This window comes from Delphinus delphis, chromosome 7 (genome assembly GCF_949987515.2).
Source record: "Delphinus delphis chromosome 7, mDelDel1.2, whole genome shotgun sequence".
In the NCBI taxonomy this organism is placed as follows: domain Eukaryota; kingdom Metazoa; phylum Chordata; class Mammalia; order Artiodactyla; family Delphinidae; genus Delphinus; species Delphinus delphis.
The window spans coordinates 33,144,360-33,165,915 of NC_082689.1; the positions used below are offsets into that span (position 1 = coordinate 33,144,360).

At 35.4% G+C, this 21,556-nt stretch overlaps 1 protein-coding gene across 1 annotated transcript in view; it reads right to left on the bottom strand.

The window, feature by feature from the left end:
- The window catches only part of BMPR2 (bone morphogenetic protein receptor type 2), a 201,411-nt gene that overhangs the window by 26,970 nt on the left and 152,885 nt on the right, over nt 1-21,556 (bottom strand). Inside the window, exons 4-10 of the mRNA XM_060016280.2 lie at nt 18,187-18,297; nt 17,330-17,421; nt 14,597-14,827; nt 13,690-13,804; nt 8,437-8,597; nt 7,283-7,430; nt 2,789-2,925 (exon numbers count right to left, since the gene is read on the bottom strand). Coding sequence (XP_059872263.1) covers nt 2,789-2,925; nt 7,283-7,430; nt 8,437-8,597; nt 13,690-13,804; nt 14,597-14,827; nt 17,330-17,421; nt 18,187-18,297 — 995 coding nt within the window. The remainder of the gene's footprint in view (nt 1-2,788; nt 2,926-7,282; nt 7,431-8,436; nt 8,598-13,689; nt 13,805-14,596; nt 14,828-17,329; nt 17,422-18,186; nt 18,298-21,556) is intronic.

The window sequence follows — 21,556 nt, forward strand, 5'->3', positions numbered from 1 at the left end:
TTGTAGGATACAAAATTAATGAACAGAAATCTCTTGCATTCTTATACACTAATGATGAAAAACGTGAAAGAGAAATTAAGGAAACACTCCCATTTACCACTGCAACAAAAAGAATAAAATACCTAGGAATAAACCTACCCAGGGAGACAAAAGACCTGTATGCAGAAAACTATAAGACATTGTTGAGGGCTTCCCTGGTGGCGCAGTGGTTGAGAGTCTGCCTGCCGATGCAGGGGACACGGGTTCGTGCCCTGGTCTGGGATGATCCCACATGCCGCGGAGCGGCTGGGCCCGTGAGCCATGGCCGCTGAGGCTGCGAGTCCGGAGCCTGTGCTCCACAACAGGAGAGGCCACAACAGTGAGAGGCCCACGTACAGCAAAAAAAAAAAAAAAAAAAAAAAAGACACTGTTGAAAGAAATTAAAGATGATACCAACAAATGGCGAGATATACCATCCTCTTGGATTGGAAGAATCTCTATTGTGAAAATGACTATACTACCCAAAGCAATCTACAGATTCAATGAAAGAGCCATCAAATTACCAATGGCATTTTTAACAGAACTAGAACAAAAAATCTTAAAATTTGTATGGAGACACAAAAGACCCCAAACAGCCAAAACAGTCTTGAGGAGAAAAAAATGGAGCTGGAGGAATTAGACTCCCTAACTTCAGAATATACTACAAAGCTACAGTAATCAAGACAATATGGTACTGGCAGAAAAACAGAAATATAGAGCAATGAAACAGGATAGAAAGCCCAGAGACAAACCCACGCACCTATGGTCAATTAATCTATGACAAAGGAGGCAAGGATATACAATGGAGAAAGGACAGTCTCTTCATTAAGTGGTGCTGGAAAAACTGGACAGCCACGTGTAAAAGAATGAAATTAGAACACTCCCTAACACCATACACAAAAAAAACCTCAAAATGGATTAGAGACCTAAAAGTAAGACTGGACACTATAAAACTCTTAGAGGAAAACATAGGAAGAACACTCTTTGACATAAATCACAGGAAGATCTTTTTTGATCCACCTCCTAGAATAATGGAAATAAAAACAAAACTAAACAAATGGGACCTGATGAAACTTAAAAGCTTTTGCACAGCAAGGGAAACCATAAACAAGACAAAAAGGCAACCCTTAGAATGGGAGAAAATATTTGCAAACGAATCAACAGACAAAGGATTAATCTCCCAAATATATAAACAGCTCATGCAGCTCAATATTAAAACAACAAACAACCCAATCCAAAAATGGGCAGAAGACCTATACAGACATTTCTCCAAAGAAGACATACAGATGGCCAAGAAGCACATGAAAAGCTGCTAAACATCACTAATTATTAGAGAAGTGCAAATCAAAACTACAGTGATGTATCACCTCATACCAGTTAGAATGGGCATCATCAGAAAATCTACAAACAAATGTTGGAGAGGGTGTGGAGAAAAGGGAACCCTCTTGCACTGTTGGTGGGAATGTAAATTGATAACAGCCAATATGGAGAACAGTATGGAGGTTCCTTAAAAAACTAAAAATAGAATTACCATATGACCCAGCAATCCCACTACTGGGCATATACCTAGAGAAAACCATAATTAAAAAAGACGCATGCACCCCAATGTTTATTGCTGCACTATTTACAATAGCCAGGTCGTGGATGCAACCTAAATGCCCATTGACAGACGAATGGATAAAGAAGATGTGGTACATATATACAATGAAATATTACTTAGCCATAAATAGGAACGCAACTGGGTCATTTGTAGAGACATGGATAGATCTAGACACTGTCATACAGAGTGAAGTAAGTCAGAAAGAGAAAAACAAATATCATATATTAACGCATGTATATGGAAACTAGAAAAATGGTACGGATGAACCGGTTTGCAGGGCAGAAATTGAGTGACGGATGTAGAGAACAAACGTATGGACATCAAGGGGGGAAAGTGGTGGTGGTGGTGGTAGTGGGGTGGTGTGTTGAATTGGGAGATTGGGATTGACATGTATACACTAATATGTATAAAATGGATAACTAATAAGAACCTGTTGTATACAAAAATAAATAAAATTAAATTAAAAAAATAGTTGTTTAAAATAAGAAATACAGGGTACTGTCATTAATAAGAGGGCAATTCAATAATTATGACATATAATGGAATGCTGATCAAATGGACAGAAAGCGATACATCTATATATGTACTGGCATGAAAAACTAAGTGAAAAAATAAGCTTCAGAAATGATAGTGGATGATCCTACTCATGTTAAAAAAAATGAGAAAGTGTGAGAGTGTGTGGATGTATGTCTTGTATGCAAATGTCTGTAAGATGTTTTTAGTGTTGTAGCAACAATTTACTGAAATGGCAGGAGCCTCTGAAAATATTTCAGCGTTGTGAACTGCATTTTTAATAAGCAGAATTTATATGTGGTACCTTGCTTTCTTTTTGGTGCAGTTTAAATTTCTATTAGTCCTTGAATATGTAAGTCTGCACTAATTAACATTTTTGGTACCACTATCAAGAGGATAAATGGAATGGAATTTCAATAATATTTAAAATATTATCATGTTAATTATTCTAGCTGTTACCCAATGTAGCAAACTTCAGACACAACAGTTAGTGCCTCTTTGAAAATATATAATAGCATACAAATCAAGTAAGTTGTATTTCTGGCAGTAGACAACTCTAAAAACCATTACCATTATTAGCAATCTATTTTTTCTTCAAGCAACATTTGAACATCTTCATCATAAGTCCTCTTTTTCAATAATTTAGTTTTTCCTTACCAGGCTATTTTCTTTCCAAGCTTCTGGGAACTTGGGTCTCTGTTTTTCCCTAGACACCAGAACCTGCATATCTTCAAAAGTGGGATGGTTTCCAACCTCTGTCTGAAAAGCCATCTGGTATTCTGGTACAGATTCACCTGTGTATTTTTTTTTAAAAAAAGATAAGAGTAAAATTTATAATTATAAAGAGACCCTGTTGTGGGTTTTATGCACTATTAGTAAAAGCTCTATTTAGAATAGTCTTTGTTTGATAAATTAAATGTTTGTTATAAATTAGATGGTAGTTACAATAATGGGCAGCTATTTTTAAATGGTTTCTAGTATTAGTGAATTTGGGGGTGGGGGTAGACATTATTATATACATGAGGTTTAACACTTAAAACTGAATTCTTATCCCATACTGGGATTGAGGGTGGTGAATATGAGGAGAAAGTCCAAGATCTAGTACAACAAACATGTCTGCAGAACTAAATATAAATGAGTGGGTGGTACAGTCATGTCTCATTACATCATTGACTCTATTATAGTCTAGCCAGATTTTTCATATGTCAAAAAAATTTTTATGATAATGACCATTTGACAAAAAGTCAATAAACTGATTTTTCCCCTTAATAAGTAGTACCTAGATCAAGGATTTTAAAATATCATTAACTATTCTACCACTGTTTAATAACCCTATTCATTACCAATATGCACAATCAGCAGCTTGTGATAAAAGACATGATTTTTACAAAATGTTGTCAAATTAAACTTAATTAACATATTGAGCCACAAAGAAGACCTCTGGGACCAACATTTAGAAAACCAATCGTTTAGTCAAAATCTTGGCAAAGAACACAAGAGAAATAGACTCTTCCTGTCTCCTTGTCCCTCCCCCAATACCATTAAAATGACAAGATAAATTAGAAGAAAGAATACCAGGAAGGAGGTAAGGCATTTAGGTTCTAATCTTGGCTTCATCGCTACCTAGGAAAAGCCGTTTATCTATTCTGTGTTTCAGTTTTCCTGTCAGCAAAATGGAAATGTCTGCCTTCCTTATCTCACTCACGTGGAGACAATACAAAATTTGTAACGACCCAGATAGAAAGTACATTACAAAACATGTAATTGAAGTTTTATGCTTCAATTTGAATATTTTAAAAAAAATCTATACACTTGCCCTCCACCAATATTAAAAAAGATTTACAAAGAGTAATTCTATAATTTATGTAGCATAGCCCAAAGTTTTTGGAATATTGAACTATCTATAAATACAAATGGTATTTTCACATATTCTACAAAGATTTAAGCAGATACTTATTTCTGATCAATAACTATCAACACTGAACTTGAAAGACAAAACTAAAGTATTTCATCCTGCCAGTTAGTGTATCACTTTCTTTCATGAAATCTCATATGATAAACCCTCAACCCATACCATCTGTGAACTGTAAGATACTTACTAATATATCTCTTTTGTCTTTCTGAGACATATACACAACACACATACACACCTTCCAAGTGTTATTTTTTCCTCAAATGCTCTTCAATAGAATAAATAAATATTTAATACAATTTTACTTATCTGTTTTAATCGGGTGTAAATTATAATTAGAAAACTTGCTAAATAAAACTGATGCACAATCTTGTTTTGGAAATGGAATGACATTAAGAATTATAAATTTCTACTAAATCTTCATGGTTCTCATCTGTTTCTTGTTAATTATGTCTCTAAGCAGTTAGGAACATTTTAATCCCCTTCTTAAATTATGCTTGTTCTCTTCCTCCTTTTTCTTTCTCTTGCCTTCTGTTTTTCTTCCTTCTTTCCTGCTCTTCCTTTGTAATATAGATCCTAATTCATTTATATTGTTAATATTTTACAGAGAGAGGCAGCCTTTATAACAAACTGCTTCCATTCAATAAAATGTAATAATAATAAAAGCATGTCTTGCATTTGGAGTTCTATCATAGAAGTTTAAAAAATATTTTATAAGAATTTTTCCACTAATATATGCTATTCTTTAGGCTTATTCTTATGTTTGTGGAAAACTTTTTTTCAACTTACACCCCATTTCACTGTTAAAAATTTTAGAAGTACCCTGTATCCTCTGCCTGTGCTTTTTTAGCACTCTTTTCCTCCTACACCCTGTAATATTTCTGTCTTCCCTATTCCACAGAAACTCCTCTAAGAATACCAATGACCTCCTCCTATTCAAATTCCAAGATCATTCCTCAGTTCCACTTCCTTTTGACCTTTCAATTCCATGTTTCTACTAATATTGGTTCTTAATACTTTCTAACACTGACTCCCAAGATAGTAAGATTTCTCAGTTTCCTCACTATTTTTCTGTCCATTTGTCTTCTATGTCCATTTGTTTTCCTATGATGGGAGAGGGGGAGGTCACCTAATATTCAGTATTTACTCACCAATGTTTCTCTCCATTTATTCTTTTAGGGGACTGCATCCACTTATAAATTCTCAATTACCATCTCTATGTAGCTAATTCCCAAATATCATTTTAATCTTAAATTCTTCATTCTTTTAAGCTCTTCAATTAAATTTTTTTTAGTTGTCTATCAATACCCCAACCAAAAGTCCCCACAATTAACTCATCTTTCCAATGTAAACCAGTACTCTTTCCTAAGCTCCTGGCTGCCACCCTATTTCTCAGACCTCTCAGTATTTCTCAACTCCCTAGACTGTCTTCCAATGGCTAACCAGAACCACAGCTTCCTTTCCTACATTTTCTCTCACATATGCCTCTTCCTCCCCATTTCCATACCGAAGATTACAGGGTATCTTATTGCAACTCTCTTCTTTTTCCTTTATTTTTATTTCAAATTTTGGTTAAATGTACATAACATAAAATTTGCCATTTTAACCATTTCTGAGTGTACAGTTCTGTGGCACTAGGTGCATTCACAATGTTGTGCATCCATCTCCAGAACTTTTTCCATCTTCCTAAACTGAAATTCTGTATACATTTAAAAGTAACCCCCAATTTCTTTTTCCTTTTTAAATTCTTTCTAGTACTATTTCAATTCATCCTATATTTCTATTATAATAATATTCTTCAAACAAGATTTAATTGTCTTATTTTTCAAACATCTGATATTGCATTTTATTATTTATCAGTCCAAAAGCAACAGATATTCTTTGAATCAGTAACTGTTCAAAAAATGTTGCTGATAGCAACGTACTAACTAAAGCTGATACAAAAATCATTTTAGTCAGACATGCTTCGAAAACCCAGAAATTCTGGATTAGGATTTTTTAAAAATGTGGCCAAAGTTCCAATAATAGAAATTAAAAGTTCCATGGTTCCAATAATATGTGATACTACTGCAATCACTGCTATTTCCAGAAAAACACTTTGAGTACTTCATACTTCCAATTAACTGGAAAATATACTTCTAAGTAATAACTAATTGATGTGTAGGTAATCTAAATAATTATTAATTTATTTCATTATATTTTAAAATTAAACTATTTTTAAATGCTTACTGTTTTTAAAGCAAAAAAATTCAACCCCACTACTAATCTGTTTTTATTAAATAGTTCCATTTCATAAATTTGTCCAATGCTGGTTTAACTGACTTTATATCCTTTTCTTATGCTTTTAATGTGGTTATTCCTATAAGATAAAGACCATTTATGTCAAATGATTTTGCAGTGCCCATATTGGTAATTACTTTAAATTTTTATATCACAATGACAGTGATGTAATCTTAACAAAAGGAGAAAAAATATACAATTATTTGGCTATTTCAAGTAAGCCTCAAATAAGCATTCACATTAAATGAGTGTTCTTTCATGAAAGGAAGGAAGGTAGGCAGGAAGGCATGATGACAAGGGAGAAGTTTTTTAAAAAGGAAGAAAAGGAGGGGCTTCCCTGGTGGCGCAGTGGTTGAGAGTCCGCCTGCGGATGCAGGGGACAGGGGTTTGTACCCCTGTCTGGGAAGATCCCACGTACCACGGAGCGGCTGGGCCTGTGAGCCATGGCTGCTGAGCCTGCACTCCACAACGGGAGAGGCCACAACAGTGAGAGGCCCATGTACTGCAAAAAAAAAAAAAAGAAAAAAAAAACGAAAAGAAAGAAAAGGAGAATGAAAAAAAGACAGGAAGAAAAAAGTGTTCCAATGGATAATTCATTCCTTCTAATTCCTTACTGGGTCAATTCAGGAAACATTGTTAAGTGCAGATTCTCAAATGCTCAGAGGTTGTGTAAGGAAAACAATGACTGCTAAAGTAATGAGAAACCAACCTGAACACAGATAAGCTATTATGAGCAATTAATTAAATTATACTCAGATGCAAACCTGGAGTCCTTTCTAAAAAGTTTTCCCTGATTCACATCCTTCTGCTAGTAATGTTTCTGAACACTAGATGGCAATGAGCTAAAGGTTTAAATGAAAGTACAAACACATCAAAGTTGACTTATTTAATATAGGTAGAAAAAAATATAACTGCTTCACTTCAAAACATACACCAATTTTTGACAGCATTTCTCTTACCTGGGAAGAGGTCTGTACATCTCATAAATATCTCCCAATAAATTAGTCCAAGTGCATACATATCTACTTGTTTCAAAGCTGATTCACAGTCCCTCAGGTTCACGGCTCCTTCTAGAACTTCTGGTGCCATATATCTGATTGTGCCAACCTGATAAATTAGAGTGATGTATTTCAGAAAAAGAATGTAGCATATTCTGAAGGGCATACATTAGACCAGAAGTAATACATAAATTTCAGGTCAATAATATGTCAATGTTATTTGAACCTAAGCATGTCACTGAGCCTTTCTATACCAAATTTTTAATAAATAAAATACCCATTTTAGGACATCTTGGTTGCTCTCAGTTTTTGGCTATTATGGATAAAGCTGCTAAAACGTTTACGTACAGGTTTCGTGTGACTATAAGTTGTCAGCTCAATTGGGTAAATTGCTGGAAGACTATGTCTTCCAAAGTGGCTATACCCTTTTGCATTCCCACCAACAATGAATGAGTTGCTGTTGCTCCACATCTTCACCAGCATTTGATATTATTGTTTTGTTTTTTTTAACCATTTGAATGTAATGGAATCTTGTTTGGATTTGCAGTTCTCTAATGAGGAATGATGTTGAGTAACTTTTATATGCTTATTTGCCATCTGTATATCTTCTCCAGTAAGGTGTCTGTTCAGATCTTCTATTTTTTAATTGGCTTGTTTGTCTTCTTTACTGTTGAGTTTTAAGAGATCTTTCATATTCTGGATACAAGTCCTTTGTCAGATATGTGTTTTTCAAATATTTTCTCCCAGTCTATGGCTTGTTTTTTTCATTCTCTTAACACTGTCTTTCGCAGAGCAGAAGTTTTTAATTTTAATAAAATTCAACTTAGCAATTTTTTCTTTCAAAAAAAAATAACCTTTTTAAATAATTAAACTGTGATATATTCATCCTATTCAATAGCATTCCTACTAATATTGACAAAAATGAGTTGGAATGGCAGTGATTTCCACAATGAATTGATGAACTTCATGCAATGTCTTCTGTATATCTTAATTTTGTAATTCCTAATATGCTACACTTGGATAAGGGTAACTGTCCTGAGTAGTTAGTGGATTTTTAAATGCAATTTATTATGTTTTGAAAATATGTCAGTGTGATACCTTTTGTATACACTCACCTCACTTATGGCTGCATTATCTTCCTCCCCTGGGCGCACCAGTCTATTTCCAGTCAGCTTCATGGACAACCCAAAGTCACTAATAACACAGGTTCCATCATTTTTCACCAGAACATTTCTGCTATTTAAATCTCGATGGGAAATTGCAGGTTTATAGTGATCTGTTTGAATAATTTTCAAACATTTATTAATGCTTAAATAGCACTACTGGACATGAAATGAGCATGAAGGTAATAGGGGCTATATAAATATAGAAGATAGTGTTATTTTTCTGCCCATTAATTTTCCAATAGCAAAAAAGGACATAAGAAATCAAAATTTCAACTCACAATCCCCACCATTTTCGATATATTTCACAAGATAACTCCTGTTGGAACTATGAGTAATTAAGCTCTGAACATTCAGCTGCATAAACATTCAGCTGCAGTTAATAGCCAAGAGGCTGTTGCTTCTAATTTTAACATGTACCTTTTTCTTTCCTTTTCATTTCTAGAGTAGCAAAAGGAGGCAAAAGAGAAAGGAATATCTTGCATAAAAAACGATAAAAAGTCAACTGATCTAAAACAATTATCACTGAAAAACTGACATGGCTCCAAAATTGGTATGTGTATTTTATAGTATTATCTTACAGATTAACAAATCAAACCTATGACAGAAAATTCCAGTTTTGTCCTGAGGCTTAGCCATGTATCTAAGCCCACCACAGTTCTTCAAATTAAACTAGAAACAGTTTTGCAATGGACTGGTAGCTGTTTTCTGATTTTACAAAGAAACAAAACACTATTATACTCATTCTATTACTTGTTAATCAGAAGACTATATATTCCATGTAGGCAGAGAGAGAACATGTTTTGCCTGAATTCAAAAGGCATGGCACATAGTAAATGCTTGCTGAGTGAAAGAATATATCCAACCTAAGCCCCTAAGTAAAATCATAATTATTTTCCTCTTTATAAGAAAACCTTGGGGGAAGGGGGGGAGGGGGAGGAACGGATTGAGAGTTTGGGATTAGCAGATGTAAACTATTATATATAGGATGGAAAAACAACACAGTCCTACTGTACAGCACAAGGAACTATATTCAATATCTGTAATAAACCATAATGGAAAAGAATATGAAAAAGAATATATATATGTATAGCTGAGTCACTTTGTCGTACAGGAAAAGTTAACACAACATTGTAAATCAACTATACTCCAATAAAATTTTTAAAAAAGAAAACCTTATACAAATCTTATATTGAAATAAAACCGTAGCTCTTGAAAAGAAAAAAATTCTAAAGTACCATTCCCAAAATTTAAAATAACTCCTCAGGTATAGAAAGAAATACAGCAAAATCAGAACAAAGTCAACCAGTGTTATATTTAGGCACAAAAAGACTCAGTATTTACATTTATTACTCTCATTAACATGTATTAGACTTCAATTTCACCAAAAATGAAACTAAAGACAGAAGATAATGATTCCTTTGATATTGGGGGAAGGGGGTGGGGGGAGGCAATAGCACAACTAGAAGAAAAATAGCAGTTACCAGGTTTCTTATTCTAAAAATTGACTTCTTTCTCATTTGCTCCTCTTCCCAGTCCAGCCTTCCAAAGTATGTACTAACATGGCTCATTCAACCCCTAACAGAGCTACATTTCTTACTCTGGATAAAACCACAACATAAGTATATGTGGTATAATCTCGAGCTGATATTTATATAATAAAATTTATAGAGACACTGGAAAATGTTTGTACACTAACACCAAAGCAATACTTAAACTAAAATATCTCACACATAAGGGAAACCAGGTTAATAATGTGAATGTGCAATGAGTCAGTCAGTCAGCCAGCCAGAGGGGAAAACAAGGTAATACTTTCTGCTACTATTAAAAAAGGAAACAAAAGAAATGAAAAGAAAAGAGGAGAGGGAGGAAGCAAAGGAGGAAGGAAGTGAGGGAGGAAATAAGGAAAAAGAAAAAAAGAAAAAGGAAGAAACAAGAGAGGATTCATGACCAATGCTGAGGGTGGAACTATAGACCACCTTTTTGAGACTTCTTTTCCCCTTAAAGTTCCCCTCAATATTCATTTTAACCTTTTTTTATTGGGGAAGGGGCTGTGGTTTGTAGAAAGGGGGAGCCGAGCATGTAATGGTTTTGCCCTGGGCAGTAGCACACTTGGCAAATTTCTTAAAGCAAAGTGGGACACAATATTATTTTAATTATGTTAAAAAATAAAACCTGAACACAAAATAGTCTCTCTGTGGATATTTACATAAACATAAACACACACACACACACACACACAGAGCAAAGAATCTGGAAAGATGTACATAAACTAGTTAATAGTAATTTTCTGGTTATAGATTTAAGTGATCTATATATGTTCCTTCTTTGCTAGACTTTTTTCCATGATAATGTTACACTGACATTACCATTAGGAAAAAAATTCATAGGGAGAACCAATTACAAATAAACAGGTTCAACTACTACTTCTCCTGAAGCAAAAAATAGCTGAATAAATAATAATAGTATTATTCCTTACTACAAAATTGTATGCCAAATAGCAAAGTTATATCTGAAGATACCGGGAAGAATAAAGTTCTCTGAAAAAAAGTGAAATGTCACTTTAAATGTTTTGAAATAGTACAGTATAGTTGGAATATTTATTTATTATTGAAATATAGTCATTTACAATGTCATGTTAGTTTCACGTGTACAGCAGTGATTTAGTTATACATATACATGCATACACACACACATACACACACACACACACACATTTATTCTTTTTCAGATAATTTTCCCTTATAGGGAAATTTTCCCTTATAGGGAAATATTATGAAATATTGAGTATAGCTCCCTGTGCTATACAGTACGTCCTTGTTGGTTATCTATTTTACATATAGTAGTGTGTATATGTTAATTCCATCCTCCAGATTTATCCTTCTCCCCCTTCCCCTTTGGTAACTATATGTTTGTTTTCTATGTCTGTGGGTCTATTTCTGTTTTGTAAATAAGTTCATTTGTATCTTTTTTTTTTTTTTGCAAATTCTATATATAAGTGATATATGATATTTGTCTTTCTCTGGCTTACTTCACTTAGTATGATAATCTCTAACTTCATCCATGTTGCTGTAAATGGCATTATATTATGGTTGAGTAATATTCCCTTTATATATATATATATACCACATCTTTATCCATTGATCTGTCAATGGACATATGTTGCTTGGCTATTGTAAATAGTGCTGCAATGAACATTGGGGTGCATGTATCTTTTCAAATTATATTTTCTCCGGGTATGTGCCCAGGAGTGAGATTGCTGGATCATATGGTACCTCTATTTTTAGTCTTTTAAGGAACCTACATACTGTTCTCCATACTGGCTATACCAATTTACATTCCTACCAGCAGTGTAGGAGGGTTCCTTTTTCTTCACACCCTCTCCAGCATTTATTACTTGCAGACTTTTTGATGAGGGCCATTCTGACTGCTGTGAGGTATGGAATATTTTTTAAATAATTAGGTAAAACCAAAAATTCAAATAGCTATTATACTTATGTTTTTTCACAAATAGATACACATTTTTTAAAATGGTAACTATTTAGTGATAATATTAGGTAATGTTTTAGAATAAAATCTGTGTTTAAATAAAACTCATATTTGATGGCAATCACTCTTTTCAGCCAATGTTTGACTAGAAACCTTATTGAATCATGCAAGCCTTGAAAATGGGGATTAGGATGGTATTTTAAGTTCTGTGCTAAGTCAGCTCTTTAAAGGAGTTATGGTATTTAAGAATAAGGAAACACAGTACAAATGGTTAATGAGCTAAAGCACTAAAGTAAGTGCATCAAGTTGCTGACACAGGCAATAACATTGGTCAATTCTGTATTCAGGAAAAGCAAGATGTCAAGATAAATGAACTGATAAATTATTCAGGAGAAATTATTTATATATGAAGCAGCAGATAGAAAAGATGATCCATGCTATCATACAATGGAACAAAGATCTAAGAAATTGTTACATTAAATACTCTCTTCATTATAGCAGTCAGAGAAACTGAAAAAACAATGCATGACAAGAAAATTGCTGTAAAGAATGAAAATGCAAAGACGGATTTTCACAGCAAAGCTAATTTAGAGGTGCCTGTGATGTGAGATGTATATTCAAACAAAGAAGCAAATATATTAAAAAGATGCTTTGAAAAACTAGCAAAAATGTACATAAAGGCTGAATATAAACTGTAGTTATGGCAAGGAACATAACCACACGGTACTGACACACTGGTGAAGCCTTACTCCTCACCATGAGTTCTCCTCTTCCTATTTAGGAACAGAACCGAGTGTTATTTGAGGCAGCAATGCACCCAGCTAAACAAAAACAAAAACAAGCTATATTCAAAAGCATCCCTTGCAGCTAAGTGTGGTAGGAAAGCATGGACTAAGTTCTGGGAAACAAAACATAAGCACAAGAGTGGGACTTCTCGAGGCAAAAGGAGGCAATTCCTTCTACTTTCCTTTTCTCTGCTGATTAGCATATAGCATGATGGACAATGAGGTGACCTTGAAAACAAGCCACATATAAAGACTAATGGAGAAGAAATAGAGGAGCCTGGGGCCCTGATAATATTACGGTGCTGCCAAAAAACTTTAGACTGTCTCTCTTCAGATTCTTACATGAGAAAGAAAAAAAAATGTCATCTTCATTGAAACCTGTTACTTTTTTCTCCCTGATAAATGTGAACAAGCCTAATTCTAGCTAAGAGAAGCACTGATTTATCAAAAGATACATTTGGGTTTTACACTAAAGACCAACCAACCTATGGAATTCATGTGTAAAGAAGTGATAATGCATTTGTAGTTCATTTAAATAAGCAAAATAAATACAAGGAAAATACAACACCGTCTAGCTAAGAGGTTCTTAACCTAGGTCCATAGATGAACTTCAAAGGATCTGAGAACCCCTACAATCAAAACAGTACTTTTTAAAGTATGCCTATACGTCTATCCTTACAGGGGGAGTGTTCAGAGCTTTAATCAAAATCGCAATGGAATCCATGACCCCTCTAGAGAATTGAAATTCTTTTTCTTATTCTTCTTGTTAAATTTCAAATATATTTCCTCACGTTAGATCTTGTAAACAGCTGGCTCATAATACATCTGCTATAATATAAAATATACTTTTACTTTAAAGATATGAATAAAATTTCCCTTTGTGAATTCTGGCCCCACATGGTTGTGATGCATCTTCTATTCATTGTCTTACCTCCTCGTGGTAATTCTGTATGAAGATAAGCCAGTCCTCTAGTCACAGAATGAGCCAGACGGCAAGAGCTTACCCAGTCACTTGTATGGAGACTTAAATACTTGCATAGAGATCCCTGTATGGAGGGAAAAAGTAAAAAGGGGAAAAAAGTAGAATTACTTTACTTGAACATGAGGAGGTTAAGTTAGCAGCTGTAAAAAGGATTTGCATGTTAGGATTCAAAGGAGATCTAATGAATTATAACACTTCAGAATCTCGAAGTAAGAAAAGACATTTCTATAGGTAGAGAGAGGAGGAGAGGATGGAAAAGAGAATTTAGACATTATCAATTTTTATTTCTCAAATATTAAACATTATGAATGGTTATTTCATTTTAAATGCTTTTTTTTTTTTTTTTTTGTGGTACGTGGGCCTCTCACTGTTGTGGCCTCTCCCGTTGCAGAGCACAGGCTCCGGACGCACAGGCTCAGCGGCCATGGCTTATGGGCCCAGCTGCCATGGCTTATGGGCCCAGCTGCTCCGCGGCATGTGGGATCTTCCCGGACCGGGGCATGAACCCATGTCCCCTGCATCAGCAGGCGGACTCTCAACCACTGCGCCATCAGGGAAGCCCCAGATGCATCTTTTATTTATCAACTTAAGGCAGAAAAAAAAGTATTTTCAACTCTTTCACTGCTTCCTTCATCAAGAAAGTCTTGCTGAGAGAGAGAGAGACAGACAGAGACAGAGACAGTGTGATGTAAGTGCGTAGGGACTAAACAGTTTCATTCACATTCTGGAGTAAAATTGTTATGTCATTGTAGACCATTAATAACCAGTTTGCAAACCAGCAACACTCTACATAACAGGGGTCCTCCTACAAATCTGACTGACATAAATGTCAGTATATTTTTTATGAAGAACTTACATTGGGATAATACTCCATCACAAGCAAATACTCCATGCGTCCATCTGCAGTGACTCTCTCATCTCCAACTATAAAGCGAGCAATGTTGTCATGTTCCATCAAAGGCACTCTGTAAATGTTCTTCTCATTGATAAAATTCTGACGGTTTGCAAAGGAAAACACTTTTACAGCAACTGGACGTTCATCTAAGGAACCTTTATATACGGCTCCATATCGACCCCGGCCAATCAGCTGTAAATTTGTTTTGAAGAAAGCAAGATATTATTTCATCACAACTTAACAATCAAATTTACTAAATAATAAAGTATAAATCCATATGTATGCAACCAGATCTCTATTGCTTAGTTTGAGTAACTCCATTGTCAAGAAAATAATAAATTTGGCATCTTATATGGCTCAGAAACTCCTACCAGACCCAGCCCTCCCTCAGATGACAACTATAAACTCTGAACAATATTTTTTTTTTTTTTTTTTTTGCGGTACGCGGGCCTCTCACTGCTGTGGCCCCTCCCGTTGCGGAGCACAGGCTCCGGATGCACAGGCTCAGCGGCCATGGCTCACGGGCCCAGCCGCTCCGTGGCATGTGGGATATTCCCAGACCCGGGCACGATCCCGTGTCCCCTGCATCGGCAGGCGGACTCTCAACCACTGCGCCACCAGGGAAGCCCCTGAACAATATTTTTAAAAAGAAATCTAAAAATGCTGGAGAATGAACAAAAGTAGATAGGTTCTGAGGGGAGTCAACACTTGGAAGAAAGGAATGGCATAGGGTGAGCTACTTATTTTTATAGCTTTAAGCCTGTGAGCAGGCTGAAATCTGCACTGCATAGTGGAGCAGAAACTGTGATAGAAAATCTTTCTGGCCTCAGGAAGCAGGGGACAGAATTTGGGGCAACCACAGCATGGAAAATTAAGGGAGAATCCCAAAAAGGAGAGTCAGAGAGTTGGAAACCCAATTAATGCATGGGACAGACTCCAGCTAAAGATAAAAAGTAACTAAACTTCAGCTCAGGAGATGAGTTTGCAATATGTCCAACCAAGTTAATCACCTACTAAAATAAACAACGAAATGAACACACTTTAGAAGAACCTAACAGAATACAGGGTCTCCACAATATGACATTCACAATATCTAGTACAATACAGTACAATAAAAAATAACTCAAAAACCCCCCAGCAAGATGCAACTGTTCTCTTCATTTTTGGCTTCTGGGATTTCTCTGACTTTTTACTGAAAAAAAGGTTAGGGATTTACCATTTAAGGATATTTGTTATATTTCATTCACTATTTCTAATTTAAATTTTAACAAACAGACTGCCCTTTAGAAAGGCTGTATCAATATAAAGTTAAATCAGCAATGTTTGGGAGTGTTTCTTTTACTCAGTCCAGGATAAAATCCTAATGGTTTTAATTAGTATTTTTTCCAGTTTAGTAAATTGGACATCTTATTATACATTTACTAGGCATACTTACTTCTCCTGTGAATTGATAATTCATCTCTTTTGTCTATTTTTGATGGACTGGTTATTTAATGTTGATTTCTACCATCTCTTTATCAATTGTTTATGTGTTGAAATACCTTTTTCAAATTTTGCTTTTAACTTTTATTATATTTTTCTCCCAAATGGAAGGTTCTTAAAATGTTTTATATAACCAAATCTATCAGATCTATTATTTAGCAGTCTCTGGTTTAGTTAATTTATCCTAATAAAGATCATAAAAACATTCATCATGGTAAGACTTTTAACACAGGTTCTGAGATATTACCAAATGAAAATTTAATTCTATACAAAACATAATATTCATATATACCTATACAATATACAATATATACACAGACAAGGAATATTTATTCATCATCTACTGTGAATTGCTTGTCTAGCACATTTTTCTCAGAATCTGATGTCTTTATTCCCATACTCTTGTTCAAGTCTGTATTCAATGATCATCTCCTTTCTAAATATATTTTCTTTAATAACTCCTTTTCCATAACTTTCTTATCTCATTTGCTTTTTTTTTCTCCATAGCACTTACTACTACTTGAAATATACAGTTGACCTCTGAACAATGTGAGGGTTAGGGACACCAACCCCTCCACATAGTCCAAAATCCACATATAGCTTATAGTTGACCCTTCATATATACATGGTTCCTCTGTGTCCATGGTTCTACATCCATAGATTCAACCAACTGTGGATGGTGTAGTACTATAGTATCTACTATTGAAAAAAATCTGTGTATGAGTGGACCCATTCGGTTCAAAACCATGTTGTTCAAGGGTCAACTGTACTTTCATTTATTTAACCTCTTGTAGCCTCTCTCTCACTAGAATATAAGCCTCATGTATCTGTATTGTTCACCAACATTCTCAGTGCCTAGAATAGGCCTTGGCACAAAATTGATAATGCTTGTTGAATAAATGAATGAGTTAATGAAATCACTGTCTCAGATATACTATTATTTTTTATTTTTAATTTTTTTTGCAGTATGCGGGCCTCTCACTGTTGTGGCCTCTCCCGTTGTGGAGCACAGGCTCTGGATGCGCAGGCTCAGTGGCCATGGCTCACGGGCCCAGCCGCTCCGCGGCATGTGGGATCTTCCCGGACCGGGGCACGAGCCCGTGTCCCCTGCAACAGCAGGCGGACTCTCAACCACTGCGCCACCAGGGAAGCCCCGTCTCAGATATACTATGAGAGCAGAAAAAACAGTCCGTAATCTGAAAGCAATCTTACCTCCAACAGTTTCAGATTATCTAGGTCAAGAGAGGGCTCTGATGCTGCTGCCTCCATCATGTTCATACTGTGAAGACCTTGTTTACGGTCTCCTAGAGGAATAGGAAAAAGAACCTGCTAATGTGTGGTTCTCTTAAAAAGAAAATCTTTATTACACTTTTTAATATATGACAGTTAAAAAAAGACCTACAGAAGGATAGACAGCAAGACTTATGCCTAACGTCAATGGGAATAAAACTATTTACTAAACTAGGAATCATCCATAAATGAAGATGAAAAATGAATAACACAAAAGCTGAATTCTGGGAGATTGTTCTAGTAACACACCCAGTATAAAACCCTAAGAAATATGCAGAAACATTAAAGAAGGTTTTATTAAAGTTATTTGAATGAATGAATGGGTGCTGATTTCCTAAAAAGCTTGTCAAATCTAAAGTTTATGAGAACCAACTAGACAGTTGATGATATTTAGGAATTACTGTTATTTTTAGATATAAAAATGGTATTGTGGTTATATATATTTTAAGTCTTTATATTTCAGAGATAATACTAAAATATTTACAGATAAGTTATACCTTCAATTTATTTCAAAATAATCCAGTGGAATGGAAGCATGTGGTGAGTGGGGCTATAGATGATATACAGATGTGATACTCATTGAAGCTGGGTAATAGGTATTTTGTATATGTTTGAAACCTTTCATAAAAACTAGGACAAAAAGTTTAAGAGAGAAGGATGACTCTGGGGTTACCACAGCACAGAGATGTTTTTTACCATGATGAATTTTTATAAAATAAAATCAATTCTGATTAAATGACATGTTTAATAAATAACAAAACAAAAAATTATATTTTTACCTGTCAGCATCCTGTATCCAAAGCATAAGGCAACTATCAAAACAGCTAATACAGAGACTGATGCCAAAGCAATGATTATTGTCTCATCTCGGTTAAATGAGTGAGGTGGACCTAAAAGAAAACAAAGTTTTAAATATAGTCACCCTTTCTTTTTGGTATTTTGCTAAATACTGACAGAAAGGCTATATCAATATATAGTCAAATCAGCAGTGTTTTTGCATCAAATGAAATGAAAGAAAAATTAATAATAAATTTGTAATAACTGTAAATTGTATATTTTTAATCATATGTATTATTTTATATAGACCTAGAACACTGAAACACCTGGTAGTTGTGCTCTTAATTACTGAAATATCAACTATATCATGGAACAGCATAGACAGAACAGTATAATATTTAAAAGAACAATCTTTGGAATCACATTTGGTTTTCAATCTTGACTACACTAGTCTCTCAGTGGCCTTTAGAAAATTATTAGAATTTTCTGATCTTCAATTCTCTCATTTGTAAAAATAGTAATCTCTACCTCACAAGTCTTCTGTGAGGCTTAAGTGGGAGTCTAAGTACTTAGTACAGTGTTGAGTATATTCTACCTGTGCAATAAATGTTATTATGTTTATCAATATTGGTATTATGATTATTAAGGAAAAGAGTATAGCTTTGCAGACAGTTAAACCTGAACTGGACTTCTTCCACATATTCTATGACCTTGGGAATATATCTTTACCTGTCTGCGCCTAAGCTTATTCACTTGCAGAAAGGGAACACACATATCTAAATCACAGGCCTATCATGAGCATGCAAACCATCTTATGTGTTAGTTCCATTCTTTGGATCAGATAATATCTAGAGAAATACCCTTTAGAATGGATGACTACAAACTAGAGCACATCCAGAAGAGAGCAAGTAGAACAGTGAAGGTATAAGAACTCTGAAATGTGATGGGTAGAAAGAATTAGAAGTGTCAGATATAGAAAAGGAGAAAACTTGAGGGGATATGGTAGCTGTCTTCATGTGAAAAAATGGACCTGTAGCTAGAGAGAATAACAAGATCCAATTAGTATCTGTTCAAGGACAGCAGTTATTAACCTAGCATACAGAAGAACTTAAGTTTATAAACGGAGCTGTCTAAAATGGAATGAATGGGACTTCCCTGGTGGTGCAGTGGTTAAGAATCCATCTGCCAATGCAGGGGACACAGGTTCGAACCCTGGTCCAGGAAGATCCCACATGCCACGCAGCAACTAAGCCCGTGCGCCACAACTACTGAGCCTGCGCTATACAGCCCGCAAGCCACAACTACTGAGCCCGCGTACCACAACTACTGAAGCTGGCACGCCTACAGCCCGTGCTCCACAACAAACAGAAACCACTGTCACGAGAAGCCCGCGGACCAAAACAAAGAGTAGCCCCCATATCCGCAACCAAAGAAAGCCTGCGCAGCAACGAAGACCCAACGCAGCCAAAAATAAAATTAAAAAAGAAAAAGAAAGGAATGAATTATCTTATGAGATAGCTGTTCATATTCATTTAACTGGAGGTATTCACGCAGTATTTGATAATAATGACCAGATACTCGGCTTAACGACTGCTAATATCTTTATTTAATCATTCTTTGCACTCTGTCAAAATCAAGCATATTGTGTTTTAAATCTTTTTCACTTTGGACATTATGTATTCTATCAAACTAGAAGGCTCTATGGCAAACTCAAAAGCCAGCATGGCCAAGAGTTCCTCTGATGGGCATTCCTGTTCTAAATGAATGTATCTGTCTCAAATTAAGCACAATTAAATATTAAAATGTCAAAACAATATTTCTATAGAAGGATCTGTTGAAGCACTATAGTACTCTCTTAATCTGCAGGACATTTATTGTATTTTAATAGACTAACATATTAATAATTGCACATAAATTTAACATATAGAGTAAGTTATAGGAGGAAACCTCATTTTACCGTGAGACATCACTTCATACATACACTAGGATGGCTATAATTTAAAAAAAGACAAAAGTGTTGGCAAGAATGGGGAGAGAAATTAGAACTCTTGTACATTATTGTTGGAATGTAAATGGTGCAGCTACAGTAGAAAATATTTTGGAAGTCCCTCAAAAAGTTAAACCTAGCATTACCATAAAATCCAGCAATCCGACTCCTAGTCATATACCAAAAAGAATTAAAATTAACTGTTCAGGGCTTCCCTGGTGGCGCAGTGGTTGAGAGTCTGCCTGCCGATTCAGGGGACACGGGTTCGTGCCCCGGTCCGGGGGGATCCCACGTGCCGCGGAGCGGCTGGGTCCGTGAGCCGTGGCCGCTCGGCCTGCGCGTCCGGAGCCTGTGCTCCGCAGCGGGAGAGGCCACAACAGTGAGAGGCCCGCGTACCGCAAAAAAAAAAAAAAAAAATTAACTGTTCAAAAACTTCTACAGAAATGTTCATGGCATCACTAATCACAATAGCCAAAAGTAGAAACAACACAAATGTTCATAAACTAATGATTGAATAAACAAAATGTGGTCTATCCATATAATGGATACATACAAAAGGTCACATATTCTATGATTCCATTTATTTATTATTTATTTATTTTGCGGTACACGGGCCTCTCACTGTTGTGGCCTCTCCCGTTGCGGAGCACAGGTTCCGGACGCGCAGGCTCAGCGGCCATGGCTCACGGGTCCAGCTGCTCCGCGGTATGTGGGATCTTCCCGGACCGGGGCACGAACCCGTATCCCCTGCATCGGCAGGCGGACTCTCAACCACTGCGCCACCAGGGAAGCCCTAAGATTCCATTTAAATGAAATACCCAGAATAGACAAATCCACAGAAACAGAAAGCAGATTAGTAGTTTCCAGTGACTCAGGTGAGGGGGAAATCTGCAGTGACTCATCAGGTACAGAATTCCGTTTTGGATTGATGAAAATGTTTTGGAACTAGATAGAGGTTGCACAACACTGTAAATACACTAAATGGCACACTTTAACATGGTTATTTCTACGTTATATGAATTTTACCTTTAAAAAAAACCTGACTTTAGAATATGCCCAACCCAAAAGAAATACTATTTTCAACACACAAAAAACAGATACAGGCACACACAAACTAAATAATAATCTATAGATTTTTTACAATAAGATATACACAAATTATTTTATGTGCTTATTGATCTTCCCTTTATTGACTGTCAGATCATTACTGACTTTCAGATACTTTGTATTTTTTTAAGGTAACTGAAGCTTTAAACTATAGTATAAGACAATCAGATTACAGATTCATTATTATGGAAGCTCACATTTTATTTTTATGGTCCACTGAAGTCAAAGAGAGAGAAAAGGTAGGAGGTGAAAAGTGGAGGACCAAACAAGAAACAAGG